Source organism: Cherax quadricarinatus, chromosome 56 (assembly GCF_038502225.1).
Source record: "Cherax quadricarinatus isolate ZL_2023a chromosome 56, ASM3850222v1, whole genome shotgun sequence".
In the NCBI taxonomy this organism is placed as follows: domain Eukaryota; kingdom Metazoa; phylum Arthropoda; class Malacostraca; order Decapoda; family Parastacidae; genus Cherax; species Cherax quadricarinatus.
The window spans coordinates 20,728,099-20,755,836 of record NC_091347.1 but is presented as its reverse complement, the minus strand read 5'-3'; the positions used below and the strand labels follow the sequence as shown (position 1 = coordinate 20,755,836).

At 36.2% G+C, this 27,738-nt stretch overlaps 2 protein-coding genes across 2 annotated transcripts in view; one reads left to right on the top strand and one right to left on the bottom strand.

The window, feature by feature from the left end:
• Positions 1-6,842: 6,842 nt before the first annotated feature.
• On the bottom strand, positions 6,843-27,449 carry LOC128700746 (acetoacetyl-CoA synthetase). Its single transcript, XM_053794148.2, has 12 exons — positions 27,266-27,449; positions 21,234-21,455; positions 19,453-19,664; positions 17,414-17,610; positions 14,733-14,874; positions 12,553-12,633; positions 10,215-10,338; positions 9,176-9,364; positions 8,415-8,643; positions 8,051-8,187; positions 7,657-7,859; positions 6,843-7,121 (listed from the first exon to the last, which is right to left on the bottom strand). The coding sequence occupies exons 1-12, from the start codon at positions 27,387-27,389 to the stop codon at positions 6,984-6,986; spliced, it is 1,998 nt and encodes a 665-aa protein (XP_053650123.2). The 5' UTR covers positions 27,390-27,449; the 3' UTR covers positions 6,843-6,983.
• LOC128700744 (vam6/Vps39-like protein) overlaps positions 21,574-27,738 on the top strand; it is a 61,057-nt gene continuing 54,892 nt past the window's right edge. Inside the window, exon 1 of the mRNA XM_053794141.2 lies at positions 21,574-21,655. Within this exon, the coding sequence (XP_053650116.1) occupies positions 21,598-21,655 (58 nt within the window). The 5' untranslated portion in view covers positions 21,574-21,597. The remainder of the gene's footprint in view (positions 21,656-27,738) is intronic.

Below are 27,738 nucleotides of genomic sequence, written 5' to 3'. Positions count from 1 at the left end.
GTCAGGTACGAACGTGAGCATGGAAGGGAACGTGAGTTTGTGTGTTTTTTTTTTTTAATACAGATAGCATGGGGTCAGGGGATGGCAGGGGGTGGCTTTCTGAAGTGTCTTTTGCCAGGTTGGTTTTGTTCATGATTGAGGTAGTACTGCCCGGTTCATGTTTTATTAGGAGCCATAAGTTATATTGTGTAACTTAGTGCATGACAGAGTAAGTCTGATATTGCTCTGGAACATTGTTTAAATGGCTTTAGATTTAAAGGCATAATACATCTCTAAGTTTGCATGAAGTGTATATACTAGACTTAGTACTGAATCTAACATTGTACAAAACTTTTATATTTAGCATAAGATGTTTTTGACGTTTTTGTATTGTGTAAAAGTTATTGTTGGTCCATTTATTTGAACAATTTTTCATATTTTGTTAGTTGTTTGTTAGTTTTTAGTTTTTTATAACTTTTATAAAATGTAAGTTAGTAAATGCTAAGATCTGTTAGTTTGTATGTACTAACTGTCAAAAAAATAACATGATTCTTTTTGATTTAGGTTATACACTTTTGTCATGTCATGTGTATAAATGTACATTGTTTCAGGCTAAGTACATGAAAAGGGGGGGGGGTTACCACTATTATGTGGCTGCAAGGGTTTATCATCCTGCACATTGAAAGGGATTGAGAGAGAGATACTATAGTGTAAGGGTTTAGTTCAATGGATTAGGTATATTTTGTGGTGAGATTATAAATTGTGTAAGTTTTGTTTTCTTGTCTTTTGACAAAAACAGTTTTTATGTCTATATTTTGGTACCATGTAAGTTTTCAATAAAATATAAAAAAAAAGATTGCTCACTGCTTTATTAAACAAAAATATTTCTCTTGATTTTCCAAAGGAAAATTCTATGATGAGAAGAATAAGAGGGTTGTCCTTGTGCAGTTAAAGCAGGAAGATGGTCAGTCCCAAGTTAGGTTATGCTATTGGTGGTATCAATACCAGTGAATTTAAATACCTGCTCTCCATGTTCATCTAGCAGTAAAATAAATACTTGGGTGTTAGTCAACTGGTGTGGGTTGCATCCTGGAGACAAAATTAACCTCTTAAGTTGCCCGAAATGCTCTGCATAACCAGGGGCTTTCTATATAGTATGTCACAGATGTCGGTTAGGTCTGTATAAGTACCTATACCTATTGGTCATTCTGCCAGTGACTGGCAATATTTTGCAAAGGTGGCTATAACCAATAATTGCGGCATTTTGAGTTTCCTCACCACCAAGCATTTATGTTTTAATTAAGGAGTGGAAGACAGGGAAGTGGTATTTTTTTTAATCAGCCGAAGCGTTAAACCCATAGTGCCTGGTAAATAGGAGGCATTCAAGTTCGAGCCAAGGAAAGAATCCAGTGCTTTATATGAGAACCCACTCATCAGCATCAAGAAACCTTCTTTCAGTATGCTTTAATAACCTGATAATTATGGGACAGTGTTAAAACTATACGAGGTCACACATTGCTTGGAAAATGAGACAATCGGGTTTGATCCAAGGAACAGGAGGTTAGCTCCAATTTCTTGAAGCAAGAGCCCATCACAGTATGGTATAGTATAGGTATAGTAGGTGGCGAGCCTGTAATTTCATTGGCAGCGCTCTCGCCTCGCACACACGGTGTCCGTGGTTCAATCCCTTACTGGGTGGAAATGTTGAATGTGTTTCCTTACACCTGCTGTCCCTGTTCACCTAGCAGTAAGTAGGTACCTGGGTTTTAGTAGACTGGTGTGGGTCACATCCTGGGAGACAAGATTAAAGGACCCTAATGGAAGTAAGACACAGTCCTTGATGACACACTGACATTTTCTTGGGTTATCCTGGGTGGCTAACCCTCCAGGATGAAAATCTGAACAAATCTTATTTTAAGGTCCAGGTTGGATTCCCATACACAGAGAATCATATGAGCAAGTTTCCTCACACCACCAGCTCGCCTAGTGATACAAGTAGGTACATCTTTATAAAGTGCACTGTCGTGGGTTGCCTCCAGTCAGCCAGCTTGGCAGCATCAAGACACCTTTCATGGAGATGAAATGGTATCATACTAGTTTTGAGTGGTAGCTTACATATGTTGGTTATGAGGAAGGTAGGGTAGTGATCACCTGTTATAGTCCATATGTGGTGTTGTGGCTGCACTTGTCTCAGCAATACTTGGTTTAGTTACAGCTGGTGGAGAGGAGCCACCTGTGTAACACCCAGAGGTGTGCCACGCTCCTACAGGGTGTGTGTGATTGAGACCAAAGAATCTCTTTCAGCATAAATGATGGAGGAAATATCCGTGGGTTTAATTTTGCAGTGACATAGCAAATGACTTATAGAAAAGATTTGTGGATTTTTTTTTCGAATGAACCAGCTGTATCCCACCGAGGCAGGGTGACCTAAAAAGAAAAACAAGTTTTTCTTTTTAAATTTAGTAATTTAGACAGGAGAAGGTAATACTAGCCCCTTGCTTCCCCACATTTTTGTCACCTCTTATGACACACATGGCTTATAGATCAAGAATTCTTTTCCACTTCCCCATGAAGAATTTATGGAATATGAATAATTATTTCCATAATGATATGATTTCACATTAACAGCAAATACAGTGACTAACAAATGTTTGTGGAAAGCATTGAATAACAAACTTTTTAATACATGTACTTTAAAGCAAAACCTCCTCCTGTCTCTCTATTTGCTCAAGGTTTTAACAATATCATGATATCTATTGTCTCCTCTTTACCAGTGTAGTGCTACAACTATGGCATCATATATGAACTTTACCTTGACCCATGATAGATCCCCTAATTATATTTAACTGCATAAAGAGTAAAGTATTATTAGCAGTCATTTAAGCTGCACTGTAAAAAAAAAATTGTTGTAAGGACAAAAAACTAAGAAAATAGGCATACTTTTTATTAGTCAAAAAGTTAACAAAATCAGCATGGATGCTGAGGCAACATCTGGTAAGTTTATATACTTAAGAGATTCTCCCTTCAAAGGGGGTTACCTTCTTGCTGTTGAAGGACTTGATTTGAGGAACTGGAGCTACCTTCTCCCTGGGTGAATCCTGATTACCTTGCATTACCCATGAATGATGTAGCTTAGGCCTAACATGTCATTAGTAGAAGAGTTCACATAAATTTACATGATTATTAAAAAAATAAATTAATGTAAAATTTACCAACATTCTGGAATTAAATTCAGTATGGATGTTGCTAAGCAAATATACAGTGGACCCCCGCTTTACGATCAGCTCCCAATGCGACCAATTATGTGAGTGTATTTATGTAAGTGCGTTTGTACGTGTATGTTTGGGGGTCTGAAATGGACTGTTCTAATTCACAATAGTATTCCTTATGGGAACAAATTCGTTCAGTAATGGCACCTGAACATACTTCTGGAATGAAATAATATCGTAAACCGGGGGTCCACTGTATCTTCATAATTATGAAAATAGTTAACCAATATCACAAATGTTCATGAAGACTAATATTTTCCCAATCTGGGTAACAATGAGAAATTTTTCTTTTAAATTTAACATGACAGACCACTGCCATTAAATACAGTAATACTAAATATTTACTATTTCACAAAACTGACTCTTAAATTATTGCATTGTGAGGTTCTATATAAGTTAATGCTATACATCAGACATAAAGCATCTTCAGTATAAATGCACTTTCAACAGATTAGGGAAACATTAAAAAGAAGTGCAATGAAACATATTTACTATTAACATTCTTTATATTAAAAAAATATCTTCAGAAATGAAATTTATCTTCTTCCCAAGCAGCTGCAAAAGGGGGGCTATAGGATGATTTTGCTTTCACAGGCAGAAATAATGAGGCAGGTTATGACATTATAAAGAATAATGTACAATAGTAGATAATGGAAAAAGTAATGAGAAAACACAAAGTTGGCAGACACTGCTTATGGAATGATCACAGAAGAGCACAGTTTAGTACTGTATGAAAAAAGTGTGCTTCCAACTTCTCTCCTGGTAGTATTTCCAAGTCATGTATACTTGCATATAAATAAAATTAAATTTAATAAAATATTTGAACAATGTAAGCAATTATGTACATGTACGTATATTCAACTGAGATTTTTATTTTTTAACACATCGGCCATTTCCCACCAAGGCAGGGTGACCCAAAAAGAAAGAAAAAACTTTCATCATCAACTGAGATACATGTATTTTGATTAAAAAATACATGGGAAGTATAATGTTTGCACTCTAAAGGAGTGGTTTGGGATATTGGCGGTTTGGAGGGACTTCTAAATCTGTCGTATTTGAGTGCCCCTGCAGAGACAGTGATTATGTATGGGTGAGGTGAAAGTGTTGAATGATGATAGTATTTTTTCTTTTTGGGGATTTTCTTTCGTTTTGGGTCACCCTGCCTTGGTGGGAGATGACCGACGTGTTGAAAAAAAAAATATTGACAACACATGGTTTATAATTGATGTATGTACAATATACAAATTAAATTTCCTTAATGCTTTTGAACAGTGAGTTATGTATAAGGAAAGGTTACAATCACAGATTGGTTTCAAAATTTTTCACTAAGAGCATAACACTCAAAGTATTACTCACAAGTGATCTCGAAGCACATTAAACTCGCCATTTACTCAAATGTATATTCATAAATCTTTTCCACTGTGAATTATTACTTAGTGATTTATTTATAGCTTTTCTACATTTTGTGCATTTTGCTGGTGAAAGATCTGCAACATTTCCTTTTCTGTACAAACATGAAAAATCTGCAAGTACATACTGTACTATACATCAAGATAACCTACTAAAATATTTTATAATCTAAAACATTACAGTACAGTACCATATATCTCAAGATGGAACTATATTGCCTGTATACAGTACAGATTTAATAAGAATTTGTATTGCAGTTTCAGTCAAACCTCACTAATCTAAAACTTGTAACACACACTAATTTTTTTTTCAGAGAATTTGAGCTTGGGAATTTGTTTAAATTATTCTTTATTTAGTATACCAATTTTTTTTCAAAGCACACATGCCTTCATTCAAGGAACCTTGGTGTTAATGAATGACTCTTGATTCAAGAAATTAAACTACCCTCCCTTACCTTAGATTAAGCCTAATTACTTCCAATTCTGTAGATACTGTATGGGCTTAGCACTTTGCTATGAATACAATGCACAAATTCAATACACACAAATTGTCCTCTGGAAAATTAAGTAGTATTTTTTTTTGCTAGACTTTCAATATTGTGACTTCAATGAATCAGGTTAAAACAACGTGCACACACACATTTCTTTAATTTGTAGTACCATATAATAAAATTGTAACACCGATTTACCGAGAAGTGATGCTCTGGCACCTCTTTTAGTCTAGACAAAATTACAAGATTATACGTTTTTTGCCAAAATAGTTTAATTAGCAGCCACAGATGGCGTTATGCAGTACATGCTCACTTATATTGTTTAGACTACAGTTGTTGACGATCCTCAATTTTTTGCAATTCTTAGCATATTTTGCTAATAATTAACCCTAACTATGGCTAGTGATTAGCTCAGCAGCTACATTACAACTCTAAAATTTGCCACTTTGGGAGCAGAAGTACTGCAATAATCTTTGTAAGTACAGTAATAAATAAATGTTTCATTTATACTGTTTAATTTAAGTTTCCAGCAGACAATAGTGGGTCAGAGATGTATTGTTGAATAATATAACCTCTGTTATTCTGGCAAAAATTAACATACATACTGTACAGCAAAGCCTAGGAACCAAGGGTTTCGGAAAATTGGTGTTGTACCTGTATTTGTTATCTGTTTGTCCATCTTACTTGGCAAGTGTGTAAATAGCAACTAATTTATGAGATAAAACAGAATGAAGCTCAGCTGAAATGTATATTGTTTGTTGGACTGGGAAACATTTTAATTAAAAAATGCCTTGGTATCTAATATCAGATTAAGAGAGGCTTGACTGAAATGAATAAGCTGATTTTAATGAATGATTATACATGTGCAATGAGAACATTGAGCCAGAGGCAAGATTCTAAAAGCAGTAAGATAACCACAGTAATTTCCAAAGCACCCAACATTTTTTTATCCATAATGCGGGAAAATTTACCACAAAGGGGAAACTTCGCAATTTGTGATAATGCATCAATACTGCAGTTCCTAGAGATTGATAAGCTGTAGCACATAACTATGACAATTTGAAAACAAAGGTTTTTAGTACAATAACAGTCAATCCTATTTACAAATTTTCTGAACAATGAATAAGCTACTTTCAGTAGCATATCCTGTAGCTGCAGTAGAGGGATAAGCAATTATATTACAGGATGGCTAAGAATGTTGAGGAAAACTTTCATGGAAACTGGTCAAAATGATCGATACAAATACAGTAGCTGTATTTTAGGTTATGCTGATTAAAATGATACTCTACTAAAGTAACCAATATCAATGGTATTTGTCATAAATATTAAAGTATAAAATATATACCAAAATGGTTATATAACTTACAGAACAAATTCTATTAAAAATTACAAAGGTGTCTTACAACCTTTAATGGCACTGTATTTTGAACTAATTTTTTTTTTTTAAATACTATAGTACATCAAATTTAACAACTTTGTTAAATGAAATAAACTTTATTTTGCTTAAATACCTATCAAAAAGTCTCGCTGCCAAGTATTCAAGAATTTAAGCCACTAAAGTACTGTCACTGACATACTGCAGCTGCAACTAATAAAATATTTGAGGATAATTTATCCAAGCTACACTATCACACAGCAATAACTTCCACAGTCCCTCTGTAAAAAGGCAACAAGTCATTGGAGGAACTGGTGAAACACTGGAAATATTTTAGCTGAAGCAGTTAGGGGACTTACCTCAAGCCCTTCAACACAGCAGCTGAGGCACACTTCACCATCCGTTTCACACAGTAGCTGGATGCAAGTTTTAGTTTGAGGTACTAGCAGTGAGAAGAACTTCACCAAGCCTGTAGTTGTGGGATGTTGGCATAAAGGTCAAGCGAGTCAGGATTGGAGAGGGCAGCCCTGTTCTTTACACACTCTCCTTGAATCATTTGTCTCACTGCTACTTCCACCTTTTTGCCACTCACTGTGTACTAAAAATTTACCATTTAAAAATTAGTCTTAATAAAAAAAATTTAAAGATTATTTCTCTACCATATATACAAAGTATTTCAGGACAAATTAGAGAACTATATTAATTGTGATGACTATTTTGAAAACTTTTACTATGTAACAGATGAGCATAAAACAATTTTAATCTTATATTACATGTCAAATTACTTTGTACCCATATTAGTGCTTCTTTTTGATAATAATAATAATAATTTGTACCCATAAATGACCCTTTCAGATTTAACACTTGTTTATATTATTAATTTATGTACTCAAACTTTATAGGAATTATTAATCTTTACATCAAAAAACTAATTGAAAGTGGGAACAAAAATACACACTAGAAAAAGACCCTTGTCTGATAATTCACTCTATTCAGATATACTCTCTTATATTTGTCACTGAGGGTAAAAGTAGTAATTCTTAGACACTATAGCTTTCTGCTTTCTATTAATTTTCCCTTAAATAATCTTATCTTACACCAATTGTTACATTGCTAAAAAGAGAACTGCTTACTGGAATTTCAGTGATAGGAAGAATAAGAGCGGGAACATGTCTGGCTGAGAGTTCAGAGCGTATGGCCAATACAATTCGGCGTACAAACTCTTGGGTGAATTCCATACATGGATGAAGCTTCAAGAACAACACTACTCTTTCTTCACCAGCAGCATTCCTCTGGCCCACACATACACTGTCACTGACTTCTTCAAACTGCTCAACTGATAAACAGAAGATTCAGCCTTTCATTCAAAGTGGCTTTGAAACATTCAATAAATGCAAGTCAATACATTTTATCATAATATGCTCAAGAAAACTCTCAAAAGGTAAAACACAAATCTTATCCACAGTTTGTGCCTCTTATATATTCTTTATCATCCTTATATCAATCTCTTTCCATATTTTCTCTTACCAATATTATATATCTCTGCACTGCCAAACCTGACACCATTTGGATTAAGAGTACCATCACTTCGTCCCAACATGGTTATCCCTCCAGTTTTTGAGTTGATAATGATATAATCTCCATGGGTCCAAGTGTTGGGATACCTTAAAACATAAATGTTAAAAACTTAAACATAATATTAAAATAATTTTATAGGAATATGCTTTAAGCCTTAAAATTTCAAAAAGTTGATGTATGTATATGAATGTTCAGGAATTAAATTTTCCCGACAAGATATCCTCGAATCAAAAAATATCTTGGTAAATTTGTATGTAAAATTTAGTTAAGTGCTTTTCATAAAGATGAAAAAGTGATTAACTGATCTTCTTACTTTGCAAAATAAGCTTTTGTATATTTTATGCCACCATCGTCATTCCAGAAATGTGTTGGCATAGAAGGAAATGGTTTGGTGCACACTAGCTCTCCTCGTATGTTGTATACAGGCTGCCCATCTCTGAAAGCCTCCACAGCCATGCCCAAATTCCTTCCTTGTATCTCTCCTTCAAAGACAGGCAGGTTGGGGTTGCTGCCCATGAAACAAGATATAATATCTGTGCCCCCTGAAAAATAAAGATACAATAAATAGATGAATGGAAGCTAAAACAGATACTGAATGTAAGACAAAATTCCTTAAGCTACCAATTTCTAGTTTTGGAGGGATATGTTGTGTATCTTTATATGTATATGCTTCTAAACTGTTGTATTCTGAGCACCTCTGCAAAAACAGTGATAATGTGCGAGTGTGGTGAAAGTGTTGAATGATGATGAAAGTATTTTCTTTTTGGGGATTTTCTTTTTTTTGGGTCACCCTGCCTCGGTGGGAGACGGCCGACTTGTTGAAAAAAAAAAAAAATCATTTAAATTATTATGTTAGTGGAGAAATATATTCTGTATGGGTTACATAATTCCTAGGAAATGGGAAACATGTTTAAATGAAAAAAAGGATTAATTAGCTTCAATTCCTTAGATCAAGAGCCCTTCCTGAGTAAATCAACGTACCCCCGTTTTCCTTTGAAGAAAGGGCGATGTAATGAAAACAGATCTTTTTACCTCCATCTACTATTCTAGTACAGTGTACTGTATTATACTCACCAGTAATGCTTCCCAACATGACATCCTCTTTAATATTATTGTAAACATAATGGAAGGAATGTGGAGCCAGAGGAGAGCCAGTGGAGAGTATGGCTCGCAATGATGACAAGTCGTGCGTTTCACGAGGTATAATCCCTTTTTCTTCCAGTACGGCCAACCATTTAGCACCTGTACCCAGCACTGTGACTCCTGAAACATGAAATAAAAATAATTATAAACAACTAGCATACCTAAAATATTCTCTGAAAATGCTTTCAATGATGCTAGTAGGAATGGCTACTTTAAGCAAACAATAACCAAAGGACAAGAAATCAGCAGAAGATCAGAATAAAGTGTTAGAAAGAAATATGACAGGCAATATAATTAATGTTTTTTTCCAATATTGTAACAATTTTTTTTTTTAACCCTGGCTGCCTCCCACCAAGGTAGGGCAACCCTAAAAAGAAAACATCTACCATCATTCATTCAAAAGTTTTCTTGCCAAAAGTGCACAGACATCACATTATAGTTTGAACATGGGAAATGAAGGATAACAGGACATTTTGGCAATTGATAGTGCTAAAAAATTCCTTATGAAATGTAAATGCAATGTAAACAAGCAAATTAGCAAAAAATAAATAAATGTAGGCAAATCAGAGTTGCAAGTACAGGTTGGCCTCACTTTACAGCACTTCACTTTACAGTGTTTCTCTAATGCAGCAGTTTTCAATTATACCAATTTTTCATTTATTCAGACTTCCTACAGTAAATATATTCATCACTCGCTATAAGCATATGCATTTTTTAGGCCTAGCTCTATTGCTCACTTAATATATGACATTGTAAACATGTTATCAGGCTTTTATATTCATTTGAAAGTGAGAAACAGTTATGTTTCACTTTACTGATTTTTGCTTTATAGCAGCAGCCCAGAACCTAACCTGCTGTATAAGTGAGGGGGGGGCCCCCTCCCCCCTGTACTATGTGTGAGTCAAGCACTGACTTTTTCTTCAGATTTTTATAATTCCAATAAAAATAACTCCAATTTTGTGCAGCTTACCTAACTTGTCAACCAGATCCCAGAGCACATTGGGAGTGGGCAGAAGAGGAGAGCCATCATACAGAAACAGTGAACAGCCAGAAAACAAGCCCACTACTAGCCAGTTCCACATCATCCAACCAGTCTAAAAAATTTGGCAACATTATTTTTTACAGTAAAGCACTTTAATGTTTATTACTTAGCATTGACAAGTGTTCATTTCACTTTGGTTATCCACAGAATGTATTTTTAACCCTTTGGGGGTTTTGGACGTACGTACTAGTACGGCTTACGCGTAGGGGTTTTTGACGTACTAGTAGCATAAATTCTAGCGCTGTCAAATCTAGTGAGAGAAAGCTGGTAGGCCTACATATGAAAGAATGGGTCTATGTGGTCAGTGTGCGCAGTATAAAAAAAAATCCTGCAGCACACAGTGCGTAATGAGAAAAAAAAACTTTGACCATGTTTTTGGATTAAAACAGCGACTTTGCACTGTATTTTTGTATGGTATTTATTGTTGTATTCTAGTTTTCCTGGTCTCATTTTATAGAATGGAAGACATATTACAGAAATTGAGATGATTTTGATTGATTTTACAATGAAAAGTACCTTGAAATTGAGCTCAAAATAGCAGAAATGTTCGATTTTTACCAAAGATCAAAAGTAAACAAATCATACCAAGCGTCCAATACACGTCAACTGGTGAGTCTAATATTCTTTCACAAGTGCGCTGATATTATTTATACCATTTCTACACTAATGCAGTAATCTGCATAACAGTAAATCTTCTAATTTTTTTTTTTTGTGAATAAAAATTCAAAGTGGAAAGCAAAAGAATATAAGAGGGGCATGGGAACGTGACTAATGAACAGAGGAAATGTTATTTTAGTGCCAGGAATGTCTTTCTTGTTTATTCTGGACTCTATTTGGAAATTGGCATCTTTTGAAATTTATGTGAAATTGGCAAAATTGCTAAATTCTGACCACTGTACATGTATTGGATAGTTGAAATCGGTAAATGGTTGGTTTCTTGTACTCATTCGATAGAAAAAATGGAGTTCTAGTGAAATAGTTATGATTTTTGTCAACTAGCACACTGGAATTGGCCGAAATTAGGGCTCAAAGTGGGCAAAATCACCGATGCGTAAACATAGCTGAGACCGCTAACTTCACGAGAGCATATTTCCGTAAGTCTTCCATCAAATTTCATACTTTTGGTGTCATTATGATTTACCTGGAGTTGGGAAAAGATTCTCTATCTTTTCATAAGAATTTTTTTTTTTTTTTTTTTTTTTTTTTTTTTGAAATTTGGCCGACCCTGAGAACAAGTCTCTGAGAGGACCTGTCAACCCCCAAAGGGTTAAATTATAAGACTGCAATTACTTACACAGTAAAAACTGCAGAAATGTGTAAAATGAAAACAGTTTCCCATGAAAATTATCTTTAAAATGTATCAGTGTTAGACATCCCATTTTGAGTACAGCATAACACAAGCACTGCTAAGCAAATACAGTGGACCCCTGGTTAACGAACTTTTTTCATTCCAGTAGTATGTTCAGGTGCCAGTACTGACTGAATTTTTTCCCATAAGGAATATTGTGAAGTAGATTAGTCCATTTCAGACCCCCAAACATGCACGTACAAACGCACTTACATAAATACACTTACATAATTGGTCGCATTTGGAGGTGATCGTTAAGCGGGGGTCCACTGTACAAGGAATCCTTGAATGAACTTATGAATACATCTTAGTAAATTGATCATCCAGCCGTACATACCCTTGTGTTCTTCCACCTGGTTGCTCGACTTGTCATGAGGACTGAACCTTCAGAAGGTCATTACAGTCTTAATTTAATACATGATATAGATAATCATCCCAAAATTAAACCCTCTTGAATACTAAGACAGTCTAAAGACCATAAAACAAACAATTCCAACAGCAACAAGTCAAGCAGAGTGATCACATAAAGCATAAGGAAGTAATAAAACCTTTTAACATTACACAACAAATGCATTATAACCCAATACAATATCATGATAAATACTATTAAAAGGAGCAAAAATACTGTGCAAGCCATTCCTCTATTAAGAACTTCACTAGTGACAGCTGATTTGCTAGACAGGAAAGTATTATAAAAAAAAAGACGAAAAAATCTAATTTACACATGAGAAATACTAAATTACACACTGAGCAGCATTTCACTCATCTCTGATCTAGTAAATAAACTATCAGTAATGCAAAGTTGAATACTTCTTGAACCTTAACTCTTCAGTTCTTAAAATTTGTATTTATTTTTTAAGCCAAAATTAAAGTAAATAGTGAAATGCAGTCGACTACTGTATGTACATGTATACTTGCCGTGGTGTAGTAAGTAAAGACATCGTCCCGAGAGAGATCACAATGCAACACATGCTCTTTTGCTATCTGAATGAGGGTACCCTGAAAAAAGTCAAGCAAAAGGCTTTATCAAAATCTATGTAATAATTTTTTATAGCTATAACTAAACTGATTAATAATTAAGAAATCATAATGAATTAACTTACAATAATTTAAGTTGAACTAAAATAATTGTTTAGGAATATTCATGCTTGTCTGTAATTAAACATCAATAAACAAATAAACTATTTCTGTAAAGTGGAGTACTGTAAAGAATGCAGTTATGATAACTGACTTTTATAAACTACTCTACTGAAAGCCCCTTGTTATGCCAAGCATTTCTGGCAGCCTTAATAATAATAATAATGGGAATTGACACAGTTACTTTTTGCTGATGATACTGTGCTTATGGGAGATTCTAAAGAAAAATTACAAAGGCTAGTGGATGAGTTTGAGAATGTGTGTAAAGGTAGAAAGTTGAAAGTGAACATAGAAAAGAGTAAGGTGATGAGGGTATCAAATGATTTAGATAAAGAAAAATTGGATATCAAATTGGGGAGGAGGAGTATGGAAGAAGTGAATGTTTTCAGATACTTGGGAGTTGACGTGTCGGCGGATGGATTTATGAAGGATGAGGTTAATCATAGAATTGATGAGGGAAAAAAGGTGAGTGGTGCGTTGAGGTATATGTGGAGTCAAAAAACGTTATCTGTGGAGGCAAAGAAGGGAATGTTTGAAAGTATAGTAGTACCAACACTCTTATATGGATGTGAAGCTTGGGTGGTAAATGCAGCAGCGAGGAGACGGTTGGAGGCAGTGGAGATGTCCTGTCTAAGGGCAATGTGTGGTGTAAATATTATGCAGAAAATTCGGAGTGTGGAAATTAGGAGAAGGTGTGGAGTTAATAAAAGCATTAGTCAGAGGGCAGAAGAGGGGTTGTTGAGGTGGTTTGGTCATTTAGAGAGAATGGATCAAAGTAGAATGACATGGAAAGCATATAAATCGATAGGGGAAGGAAGGAGGAGTAGGGGTCGTCCTCGAAAGGGTTGGAAAGAGGGGGTAAAGGAGGTTTTGTGGGCAAGGGGCTTGGACTTCCAGCAAGCGTGCATGAGCGTGTTAGATAGGAGTGAATGGAGACGAATGATACTTGGGACCTGACGATCTGTTGGAGTGTGAGCAGGGTAATATTTAGTGAAGGGATTCAGGGAAACCGGTTATTTTCATATAGTCGGACTTGAGTCCTGGAAATGGGAAGTACAATGCCTGCACTTTAAACGAGGGGTTTGGGATATTGGCAGTTTGGAGGGATATGTTGTGTATCTTTATACGTATATGCTTCTAAACTGTTGTATTCTGAGCACCTCTGCAAAAGCAGTGATAATGTGTGAGTGTGGTGAAAGTGTTGAATGATGATGAAAGTATTTTCTTTTTGGGGATTTTCTTTCTTTTTTGGGTCACCCTGCCTCGGTGGGAGACGGCCGACTTGTTGAAAAAAAAACAAAAAAAAAAAAAAAAAAAAAAAACAAGGTATACAGGCCTAGCTGACATCAATGACATACTGTACTACTATACAGAAAGCCCCTTGTTATGCAGAGCATTTCAGATAAATTAGGTCAGTTTTGTTCCAGGATGCGACCCACACCAGTCAACTAACACCCAGGTGCCTATTTTACTGATGGGGAACATAGACAACCGGTGTAAAGAAACGTGCCCAATGTTTCCACCCTCGCTGGGAATCGAACCCAGACCCTCGCCATGTTAAACGAGAGCTTTAGCCACCAAGCCACCAAAAGCTTAAAGCTAACTAATAATTACCATACAATGACTCTAGTATTTGAGAATAAGAATACTTAGTTTATATTATATTAAAGGTATTCAGGGTTTAGCAGATAGCTTTGATTATAATAATAATAGTAATGAAGGTATTCAGTAATTTAATCAAATCTAATTAAATATATATTAAGGATGAAGCTAGGTAACCGAACTGATAAAAAAAAAAAACTGGGTTTCTAATAAGAAATAAGAGTTGAAGGAAGCATGGAACAAGAGCAGGGAGAATACTGAATAAAAGACAGCTGACAGGGTGACCCAAAAAAGGAACACTTTTGCCAACATCAACAATATCACTATAGTAGTTTGCTAACTTCTGAGGATCAACTTACACCAACAGAGTGGACCATGCACTTGGGAATACCAGTGGTTCCAGAGGAAAACATAATAAATAAAGGGTGATGAAAAGGAACCTGTTCAAATTCCACCTCTTCATCGCTCTCCCATTCAGCTAGAAAGTCTTCTAGGAACATACTGTGGATAAAAGAACAAAGATCACTTATGAACATTTAACAAGAATGTAATATAGTGTAATATACTGAATGCCGTATTCAAAGCTTTGCAATAAAATGTGCACAAAAACAAAAATGAAAGTGCTGTATATCTGAACACAGAAAATGTTCCTGGTACAGAACTATCGAGCATATTTATTCTATCTTTGCACCATTACATTCTTGCATGTTAACACTAAGAAACTGCTAATTTAGTTAAAAGTGAAACATTTTTGAAAAAAATTACATATGAAATTCAAGAGTGATATTCTGTTTTTTTATAGACAGTATGTATTTTAACCCTTTAACTGTTTCAGTCGTATATATACGTCTCATGAGGTACCATGTTTGACGTATATATACACTCATAAATTCTAGCAGCTTCAAATCAAGCAGGAGAAAGCTGGTAGGCCCACATGTGAGAGAATGGGTCTGTGTGGTCAGTGCGCACCATATAAAAAAAAGTCCTGGAGCACGCAGTGCATAATGAGAAAAAAAAAACTCCGACCGTTGTTTTTTTAATTAAAATGCCGATTTTGTGGTCTGTTTTTGTATAGTATTTATGGTTGTATTCTCGTTTTCTTGGTCTCATTTAATAGAATGGAAAACATTTTATAGAAATAGAGGTGATTTTGTTTGATTTTACTATAAAAAAGAACCTGGAAATGGAGCTCAAAGTAGGGGAAATGTTTGATTTTTGCCGATGTTCAAAAGTAAACAAATGATGTCATTGTCCAATAAATGTCCAACTAGCCATTCTAATATGCAGTCATGAATGGGTTGATGTTATTTATACAATTATTACAGTATTGCAGTAGTCTGCATAACAGTAAATCTTCTACTTTTTGTTTGAATAAAAATTCAAAATAGAAAGCAAGAGTTATATCAGAGGGGCCTGGAGACGTGACTGATGAACAAAGAAAATGTTATTTTAGAGCCAGGAATGTCTGCATTGTTCATTCTGGACCTTATTTTGAAATTATCATATTTTTTAATTTTTATGAAATTGGCGAAATTGCAAATTTCTGACCACGTTATTGGGTAGTTGAAATTGGTAAATGGGCAGTTTCTTGTACTCAATCGATAGAAAAAACGGAGTTCTAAAGAAATATTTATGAATTTGGTCGAGTGGGACAATAGAATTAGCCGAAAATAGGGCTCAAAGTGGGCGAAAGCGCCGATTTGTAAATATCGCCGAGGTCGCTAACTTCGTAAGATCATAATTCCGTCAGTTTTCCATCAAATTTCATTTTTTTTTTGGTGTCATTACAATCGGGAAAAAGATTCTCTATCATTTCATAAGAATTTTTTTTTTTTTTTAAATTTTGAGACACCAGGAGACACCTCAGGATTGGGGGTTGCGACAGTCAAGGGGTTAATGGCTGGATAATTTAATTGCAAGCAGAAAAATAAATGTGCTTAACACAAGAACAAAATTAGAAAGAAAGCACTTGCCAATTAAGGTTACTGAGGATGACAAGGAAGATCATGCAAGAATACTGGTACTGCCTAAAAATAGCAAATCTATAAGAAATGTGCTGAGGTTAGAGCAAGATGAGCTATCATTAACCCTCAACTAGGGATACATGGACATTGTTTACAGGATATATGGTGGTATAACCTGTTCCTACAAACCTCTGTACAGGAAGGCCCTGCTTTAGTGTTTCGCTAATATAGCAGGTTTATTCACCACTCACTATAAGGATGAAAATATTTCAAGGTAAGTAATGTGTGTACTGTAAATGCATTTTTTAGGCCTAGTTCTATTGCTCACTTAATACATGGTTGTGTAAACATGTTATCAGGATTTTATATGCATTTGAAAGTGGAAAAAGGCTATGATTCACTTTGCAGTGGCAGCCAAGAACCTAACCTGCTGTATAAGTGGAGCCCTCCTGTACATAGCCAACTGATTAGGGAGGAACAAACAGGAAAAGAACTCCAGCACTTTCACAACTTTTCAATCTCTTATGGCATGAAGAATGAACACAGTACGTACATGAAATTTTTATGTAATCAAAGCCCTCAAGAATTAGTGAATATAACTGGAGTTGAACCCGATTATGTGAAATTTTACTTTCAGCGAAATTTTATCTTCTATGACGTATGTTGGTATCACATTATAATATATGGAAATGCCAATACTTATACAATGCATTAAGTAGACTCAAGACAAAACATTCATTAACCTAGTGATAGTGTAGATTTTTTTTTAACACGCTGGCTGTCTCCCACTGAGGTAGGGTGACCCAAAAAAGAAGAAACACTTTCACCATCATTCATTCTATCACTGTCTTCTCAGAGATGTGCTGAAAATTTAATGATGTTATGAGGAGCTAGGAGAATTAAATACAACAATTATTCTATGGACTATAATAAGTGCTGAGTGTTAAATTTTTTGTCTCCATATTTGTTTTAGGTTCAGTACAATGGTAATTCAAGTAATAAAACTTGTAGTAACTCTTAATTTTTACACTATTAATGAACAAGGTGTATACTTTTAAAAGACTAAAGACACTTACCCATTAGGAATGTCAGAAATGTCAATTTCATTCCTTTTGTGGACAAATGGAATAATGACAACTTTTTTCAAGTGTTTCAAACCAGTAACCACTTTCTTGACCTTGCCTAGATGGTCATGAACTTTACCATTATAAACTACAGCTTCAACAGTAAACAAAATAGTTGGCTCGATTTGAGTAAACCGCTCCAAGACTCCCTGAAGGAATAAAATAAGAAAATTCAACACCTTAATATTTAATAATTAACCCGTAAACGGTCCAAACGTATATATATGTTCACTACCGTACTGCCCCAACTTTTTTGAGAAAAAAAAAACATTGTTGTTTTTAATAGGAAAAAAGAGCATATGGTACCCAGGCATCCCCAATTATTTTAATATGGTGCACAGTGAGTGCTCACACCCATTCTCACATGTCTAGGCGACTCAGGCTTATCGTGGCAATGTTAAATGTAGGACACATAAAACGTATATATATGTTTGGGACACTAGCGGTAAAAACGTATATATACGTCTGGACCGTTTAGGGGTTAACTGTGAATTAAGATTACAGGATAGTATTTTTAAAGATGGTTCTATAACACACAAACACATTATAATGCAAAATTAAATTGTTACTGTAGTAAAATAAAATACAGAAAACCAAACCTGTAATGTTTACATAGTACATAATCATTATATAACATTGCAATGTGAATTATGTAAACTACAGTCCTGTAATAGTTTTTATAATAATTAATAGCAAATCATTTTTAAGAAAGACAAGCTCCCTTAATGCAATTAACCAAAACTGACAGTTCAGTTTTGATTATTATCTCTTCACATACTTTTGTGGGTTTAGTTCTTGGTTTTGATAATTATCTTTTCATATTAATATATATTATTATTACATTTGTTTTGAAGCACTAAACCTGTTGAAGTCATACAATGCCTGGGAGAATGGGAGGCATTCAAGTACAATACAAGGCCTGGGAGCACAGTCAATTATTTGGATCATGAGCCCTTCACCAGCATCAAGGAACCTTCCCTCGAGGGGGAAACAAGTTGTATTAAACTTAGCATTCAAGCTTGATGCATTGTAAGGTTGTTTTAAATCCTAGCTGTAAGGAATAATCTTAGTATGCCTGAAATCCTCCTCATAATTAGTAACTTATTAACCCGTAAACGGTCCAAACGTATATAGTATACGTTTTTTCAACATTTGAAAGTATGTAAAAAAAGCAGATCTTTTTGTTTTTTTACATTTGAAAATGTGTAAAAAAACTTTGATCTACTTTTTTTTTGTTATATTTGAAAATATGTAAAAAAAACGTAGATCTACTTTTGTAGCACTACACGTGAACATAGATCTGCTTGGACCGTTTACGGGTTAACCTTCAAACCCATGCCACTTTTCTGGGAAAAAAAATTATTTTTTGATATACCAACAAATATGTAATAAGACACAGTATGTAGTTTATGGTATTTATTTACAAGACATTTTGCCCACCAGGGATTATTAATCCATACAGATATAACGAAATGAAGCATATAATATATATATACATTATTGCATACATGTGTTCTATTGCTTTGTATCTGTATGGATTGATAGTCCCTGGTGGACGAAACATCTTCCAAATAAATACCATAAATTGAAGTAAGTTTATTTAGGTACAGGTATACATAAGTAAGTTACACAAATATAGGTGACTACAATTATCATATATAGTAACATATGTGTAAACTGTACATGAATGATATACAATACTGACAAGATGAAGAATTAAGATGTGCAGCACCTACCAAATGTTACAAATAAAGATACCCAGATGTTGCATGTGTCTAATTCTATAAATAAATTACCAAGGATAAACCAAAAAAGAGAGTCAGACGAAGTGACTTATGTTACTTGTAATATCTTGTCTTATTCAGCTTCATTTCAGTTGAAAGAGGCCATGTAATGTGGAACATTGATGTACTAATTCTAAGTTGATACAGTAGTGTACTTTTTCTAATATTGGTTTTTAGAGTTATTGTAAAAGAATCGCTATGAATTACCGTAATACCGAAGTCAGGGGATGTTGAGCTCCACACAGCTCCTAAGGATGCTGTACCTAGCATGGCCTGTATTGAAGCTGAGCAGTTGGGTACATAACCCACTACACGATCACCAGTCTTCACACCATGGCTCTTAAGTGCTCTTGAATAAGCACCAACGTGTTTATACAGCTGTTCATATGTGACTGCAGTTATGCCTTGCTGTCCTTCTCCTGTAATATTGTTTAATGTAGTCACACTATGCCTGTAACAGTCTTGCTATTATGAACTTGATGTACTTAATTAAAAAAGTGGCAGGTAAATTTAATTTAAAAGTAAAAATCTTATTTATATGACTCAAATGCAATATGCATACCATAACCAAGTTAAAATATGGCATGTGTGCAGATAAGGCTGCACTAGTTAATATAGATGAGCAGTGATATGGTATTATTGTCTTTTTCTTCTGTAAAGACATGTAGGTAGGCCTGGAGGGTGTTATCTAAAATGATATGTGAAGAAGGTCAAGCTTAGGTCTCAAAATTTACCCTTCTGTTATAATGAGCCTTGACATAATTAAAATACTACAAGTAAACTTTTAACAATAATACAGATTCAGTACTAACAAAAGTACTTCATGTTCCCTCCACAGTAATTTATCATTACAAACTAAGATATGGTAAACATGAGGAAATTAAATCTTCATCAGAGTACAAAACAAATTCTGGCCACAAAATAGAGCGAAACACCAACGTCAAAGACCTGGGAGTGATCATGTCGGAGGATCTCACCTTCAAGGACCATAACATTGTATCAATCGCATCTGCTAGAAAAATGACAGGATGGATAATGAGAACCTTCAAAACTAGGGAGGCCAAGCCCATGATGACACTCTTCAGGTCACTTGTTCTATCTAGGCTGGAATATTGCTGCACACTAACAGCACCTTTCAAGGCAGGTGAAATTGCCGACCTAGAAAATGTACAGAGAACTTTCACGGCGCGCATAACGGAGATAAAACACCTCAATTACTGGGAGTGCTTGAGGTTCCTAAACCTGTATTCCCTGGAACGCAGGAGGGAGAGATACATGATTATATACACCTGGAAAATCCTAGAGGGACTAGTACCGAACTTGCACACGAAAATCACTCACTACGAAAGCAAAAGACTTGGCAGACGATGCACCATCCCCCCAATGAAAAGCAGGGGTGTCACTAGCACATTAAGAGACCATACAATAAGTGTCAGGGGCCCGAGACTGTTCAACTGCCTCCCAGCACACATAAGGGGGATTACCAACAGACCCCTGGCAGTCTTCAAGCTGGCACTGGACAAGCACCTAAAGTCAGTTCCTGATCAGCCGGGCTGTGGCTCGTACGTTAGTTTGCGTGCAGCCAGCAGCAACAGCCTGGTTGATCAGGCTCTGATCCACCAGGAGGCCTGGTCACAGACCGGGCCGCGGGGGCGTTGACCCCCGGAACTCTCTCCAGGTAAACTCCAGGTATTCAGCAGTGTAAAAAATTTAATTGCTAAAATTATAACTGAAGAATTATTATAACAAGTCAGTGCCTGATCAGCCGGGCTGTGGCTCATACACTGGACTGTGTGGCCAGCAGTAACAGCCTGGTTGATCAGGCACTGAGCCACCATAAGGCCTGGTCATGGATTGGGCCATGGGGGCATAGACCCCAAGAACACCCTCCAGGTATGGCAGCCATGACATGGGTCTTATTCTTTTGACAATCCGATTAATAACTGAAGAAATTATGAGGAAAAGTTTAATGTAATTTCAATACTTACCCGTTGCATATATTGCAATATGATCATCACGAAAGCGGAGAAGATTTTCAGCAAAATTAAGTTTGGCACCAGTAAACCAGCGTGGTACTTGTGTGATGTTAAGAGAAGAATCCACAATTTGTGTAGGAGGTGATGAGTATATAAAACCTCCAAATTCCCACCATGTTTCCCAGAAGTCTGAATACTGCTCCACAGACCACTTGTACAACTCTTGGTAATTACCTGAAAAATATAAATTATATCTTTTATCCATTTTTCTACTTTAAGTATCTCTCATATTTTACTAAACAGTTAAAAAGGCTTATACTATGACCGGCTTCAAGTTTTTTCCTGCTTTCAGATATAGTTATGGACTGCTGGGTCAATGAGGTACCCCTACAAAGTCATCCCAATATGGATGGTCAAGCACTTCCTGCTATCAAGTAAGTGCAACTCATTCCCATACATTTCCTGCTAACAAGTAAGTGCAACTCACTCCCATACACTTCCTGCCAACAAGTAAGTGCAACTCATTCCCATACATTTCCTGCTAACAAGTAAGTGCAACTCCTTCCCATACACTTCCTGCTAACAAGTAAGTGCAACTCACTCCCATACACTTCCTGCCAACAAGTAGTGCAACTCCTTCCCATACACTTCCTGCCAACAAGTAAGTGCAACTCCTTCCCATACACTTCCTGCTAACAAGTAAGTGCAACTCACTCCCATACACTTCCTGCCAACATTTAAATGCAACTCACTCCCATACACTTCCTGCCAACAAGTAAGTGCAACTCACTCCCATACACTTCCTGCCAACATTTAAATGCAACTCACTCCCATACACTTCCTGCCAACAAGTAAGTGCAACTCACTCCCATACACTTCCTGCCAACAAGTAAGTGCAACTCACTCCCATACACTTCCTGCCAACAAGTAAGTGCAACTCACTCCCATACACCTCCTGCCAACAAGTAAGTGCAACTCACTCCCATACACTTCCTGCTAACAAGTGCAACTCTCATACACTTCCTGCCAACAAGTAAGTGCAACTTACTCCATACACTTCCTGCCAACAAGTAAGTGCAACTCACTCCCATACACTTCCTGCTAACAAGTGCAACTCCCATACACTTCCTGCCAACAAGTGCAACTTACTCCATACACTTCCTGCCAACAAGTGCAACTTGCTCCCATACACTTCCTGCTAACAAGTGCAACTCTCATACACTTCCTGCCAACAAGTAAGTGCAACTTACTCCATACACTTCCTGCCAACAAGTAAGTGCAACTCACTCCCATACACTTCCTGCTAACAAGTGCAACTCCCATACACTTCCTGCCAACAAGTAAGTGCAACTTACTCCATACACTTCCTGCCAACAAGTGCAACTTGCTCCCATACACTTCCTGCCAACAAGTGCAACTCACTCCCATACACTTCCTGCTAACAAGTGCAACTCCCATACACTTCCTGCCAACAAGTAAGTGCACTCACTCCCATACACTTCCTGCCAACAAGTGCAACTTACTCCATACACTTCCTGCCAACAAGTGCAACTCACTCCCACACACTTCCTGCCAACAAGTGCAACTTACTCCATACACTTCCTGCCAACAAGTAAGTGCAACTTACTCCCACACTCGCACCCACACCCATACGACTAGTGACTGTAAATGGTCCAAGTCGGACCGAAACGTCGTGGTAAGTTCCTCCTATGTGCAAGTTACTTGTGCACTGTATCCATGTGACTCTTACATAGAAGACGCTCCTACACCCATGCAACTCACTCCCACACCTATACAGAAAAAAAAAGTATACTAGTACAACTCCCACAATGGTGATAAACTAATTCCCATGAAGTCTTTTATTGGTACAAAGTTTCACTCTTAAGTGAAATGTACTAATAAAGGTCTTTACGGTAATTAATAGTTAATCACCAGTGGACACTTAAGTTTTCTACGTTATATTCTTGTCCTTAAGATATTCTCATACCTCTGTACATCTCTCCCAACTTCTGCACCTAAACACAGTCTAAGATTCTAGATTCTTCTAAATTCATGAGTGTTAATTGTGGTATGCATAAGAGAAGCCTGACAGGCATGATAGGAGTGTAGATAATGTAGCCAGTGGACTCCTGTGGATTCCATCTCGCATTGGTCTTCAGATATGTTAGAACTAATGATGATTTGGCAAAAGCGTATGCCTTCAGGTGGGGAGGAAATTACAACCTTGGGTTTTCAACTAGTACTTTGAGGACAGTAATACAAAAAGAGCTTTAAGTGAACTTAAATTACTCAGAAATGGAGGAAATTGATACCAGCCAGTCCATCTATCATTCTATGACGCAGGAGACGCTGTATGACTATGTGGGTTTAACGCTTAGATATGATTATAATAATTATGCAGGAGAAACCATAACTACGACGTATCCAACAAAAGCAGCAGACTTGCAGTCACTACTGCCCGGATTAGGCTGGGTTACAAGTATCTTTTGATGTCACTACCTGTACCTGATTTCGGCTAGATAATATCTGATTTTTATTACAAATGACTGCATATATAACATAAAATAAACAGAAAGACCATAGGATGCACAGTATTTCTGGCAAAACTTAGTCTATTTTTTTAAAAAATACATATTTTTTTTACGAGTCTATACATGGTTATTAACAGGAAGTTTAAAAAGATACAAGTTACAGTAAGTAAGTAAGTAAGTAAGTTTATTCAGGTATACACAAATACAGTTACACAGAATTATCATACATAGCAGCATATGTGTAGAGAACCTAGGATAACCCAAAAAAGTCAGAGTGACTTATTTCCATTGGGGTCCTTTTACCTTATTATTATAATATAAAGGTTATAATATTTTCTTATTTCTACAATGAAGATAACATCTTATTATCATACTAAAAAGACTATCTACTACACCAAGGTCATTAAGACTATCTACAATACGAGGGTCATTACTAGGAATAAGGTAAAATTTACACGTATGTTAGCTAAAAAATAGAAAATCATTAATAAAAATAATCATTAATAATAATCATTAATAAAAATATGTAACTAGTTGTAAAATATTGAGTAGAACTAATTTAAGAATTTGCAATATAATATAATGAAATAAGTTATCTGAAGAATGTTTTAGCAAACTTAGCTATAAGAAATTGAGTACATTGACTGTTCTATGTAAAATTCTCGTTGCAACAGCTGTCTGAATGAAGGGGATTGAAACACACGTCACAATATATGGAATTAGAAAAATAAACAGAAACAAGAGGTACAAATGGATGAATAAATGAAAACTCAACAAACTGCAAGATGTTTGAACATTAGAAAATTGCTGTCATGAATAACAAGGTAGAAGTGGGTTTTTTTTTTTATTAATTTTATTTTAACAACTTTGAAGTAGATGGTACAAAGAGAATCTTTGCTATCTTCTGGTAGAGTTCCAAATTTTGGAACCTTTTTATACCTACTAAGATATTGCTCGAGTCGTACACGAGGGACATCAGAGGTATTTATTTGTATCGTATATGTTTATGAGTGTTGCAGCTGTCCAGGAAGAGTTTGAGAGATGTTCTAATATTTTTATTGAGTGTCCTTGTGTTATATATATATATATATATATATATATATATATATATATATATATATATATATATATATATATATATATATATATATATATATATATATATATATATATATATATATATATATATATATATATATATATATATATATATATATATATAATATATATATATATATATATATATATATATTATATAATGTACCAGGTATAATCCTCAAGACTGCTTCCGGGAGCGTGGTAGACAGCCTTGTCTAGCTCTACCTCGCCTTATGCCAGCCACAAAATTATGTAAAAACATGTATACAAAGCAAGTTTTTATTGTGACAGTGTTAGGGTTTTTGTAAAGCTATATCATTAAAACTTACTTTCGGTTTTATTAAAGCTTTATCGTCACAATAAAAGCTTACTCTGTCCTGTATTATCAAAAAAAAAAGAAGCGCTAAACCTACAAGTCATACAGCGCAGCAGGGCAAGGAAGGGTGCAGGGGTATTGGGTAGCAAGAGGGAGAGGGATTATTATTAGGTTATGGAGTGCAGCGGGGCAGTGGATAGTGCAGGGGTAGAGGGTAGCAAGAGATTGAGGTAGAAAGGGTTGTGAGGAGTACTAGAGGCATCATCCTCAGAGTTTGTGCAGTAAATCAGTTGCTGTCAAAAAGTCGAGAGTCTGGGTTAAAGGAGGATCCATCAGCAAGAAGGGAAGATAAAGTAAGGGCAGTAGAGGGGTGATGTTGGAGGTCAGTTCTGCGTGCTCGTTGATAGAGTGGACAGTCCAACAGAATATGGCTAACAGAAACTGGAACCTGACAATTCTCACAAGAGTGGAACAGGGTGCCTCTGCATGAGATACCCGTGAGTAAGACGAGTGTGGCCGATGCGAAGACAGGAGAGCAATCTCCCAACCTCGACATTGATGACAAGAAGACGGCCAGAAACCAACACTTGGTTTAAAAGAATGTAATTTGTTATGTAGCAGATCAGACCAACGTTGTTGTCAATGGGTGCGAAGATGGGTAGCAGTTAGAGCAAAATAGTCTGTATGAAACTGGGAGGTCATGTACTGCTGACCGCGCAGCAGTGTCTGCCTGTTCATTGCCCTGTATGTCAACATGACCAGGGACCCAACAAAAAACTATCTTTGTGCTTGCTAGAGAAACGGCGTAACCAAACTTGGATACGAAGAACCAGGGGATGAGGTATATCAAATTTTCTAATAACCTGTACAACACTAAGGGAGTCTAAAACGATCACAGATGGTGACACAGGCATAGTTGCAATACGGATAAGTGCTACAATGGCACACAATTCAGCCGTAAAAATGCTATCTTTGTCCTGTAGCTCTCCCGCCATAGTATGCAACTTATCATTGCCATGCTATACCAGTGCTGGATGATCAACCCTTCCACAAGCCACCCGGATGTAACAGGTGAAGGGATTCCCTGGACTCTTTGAATACCGAAAAACCCCTCGAGGAAGGTTCCTTGACGCTGGTGAGACCCTTGTCGGTTTACCGCTTTCTCTGGTTATAATAATAATTGACGCCGGTGAGGGGTTCTTGATCTAGGGAATTGGATCTGTGCTCCAGTTCCCTGAATTAAGCCTGAATACCTTCCATCCCCCTCCACAGGCGCTGTATAACCCTATGGGTTTAGCACTTCCCCATGATTATAATAATACCGAAAATAACTAGATCTGATGGAAGCCTTATCCTGGACAAAATGCCAACATATAAGGGAAAACTAGAGCCCTGTTGAAATTTTTAGTGTTGAGTAAAACGAAGCTACCATATGCGATGCGTTAATGCATTGCTAACCTTTACTCATTTTCGTATAATAATTTGGGATTTATTTTTATGCAAGTACATGCACGTTTATTGTAATGTTTAATAAATTATGGAACAGGTGGAGCTGGAACCTAGGACAGGAGAGACCTAAAACCACTGGTCCATGTCATGGTTAAGCGCACTGGCCTGCGAGTTTTAGGACTTGTCTACCACATGTTCGAGTCTCACTCGTTCTGTGGTTTGTTTGCAGTCGTGTTATGTAAGTTTATTCAAGTATAGACACATACAGTTACATAAATAATCATACATAGCAGCATATGTGTAGATTACCTAGGATAACCCAAGAAAGTCATCCAGTGACTTATTTGCAATGATTACGCGAGTCATGATGTTTACAGTATGTTAGTGTGAGCACAAATATATTTCGCAGCGGACACTTCCATCACACCATTATACATGCTAAACACCACAACCTAAATGATGAGGAAATATGACAAACTAATATGATAATTATGTTAGAATTTATGTTCTTTATGCTAAGTATCTTCGTTTATTCAGATAGACAGGAGTGCCCATAACACAAACTTTGATATACGCATGTTCGTCCCAAGGAAAAAGTCATGGTGAAATTCTGACAATGTGGCACAAACCCAGATTTACCTGTGACTTACCAAAGGAATTAGAGTACTTTTTGTTCACAACTTCTCGGAATTCGTCAATCTTCGTTTTCTTTCTCACATCAGGCCTCCACAGGCACTTGGTCTCGCAAATTTTCTGCGTTTTATCACCAGTCATGTTTGCGTCAAACGTGGTGCATCTCCCCTCAAGAGTGGCTGTGGTGTGACTACCAGGTGATTGTTTACAACCAACCACAAGCAGCACCCACTAGGCGTGTGTGACGTCATGAGACTGGACAGCCAATCACAGCTCACACATCATGGGTGTGTACATACGTCACCGTAGACACACACTGCCACACTAAAATTACTATTTCCTTCCACGTAGTAGAACTTAATAAAATAAATCATTGCATCCTGCAGTACTACACAAACAGGGAATCCTTCCACACTCCACGGTCTTCAAGAACACGATAACTACAACAAAAACAAAATTTGCTATTATAGTTCCCAATTAAGACAATCTG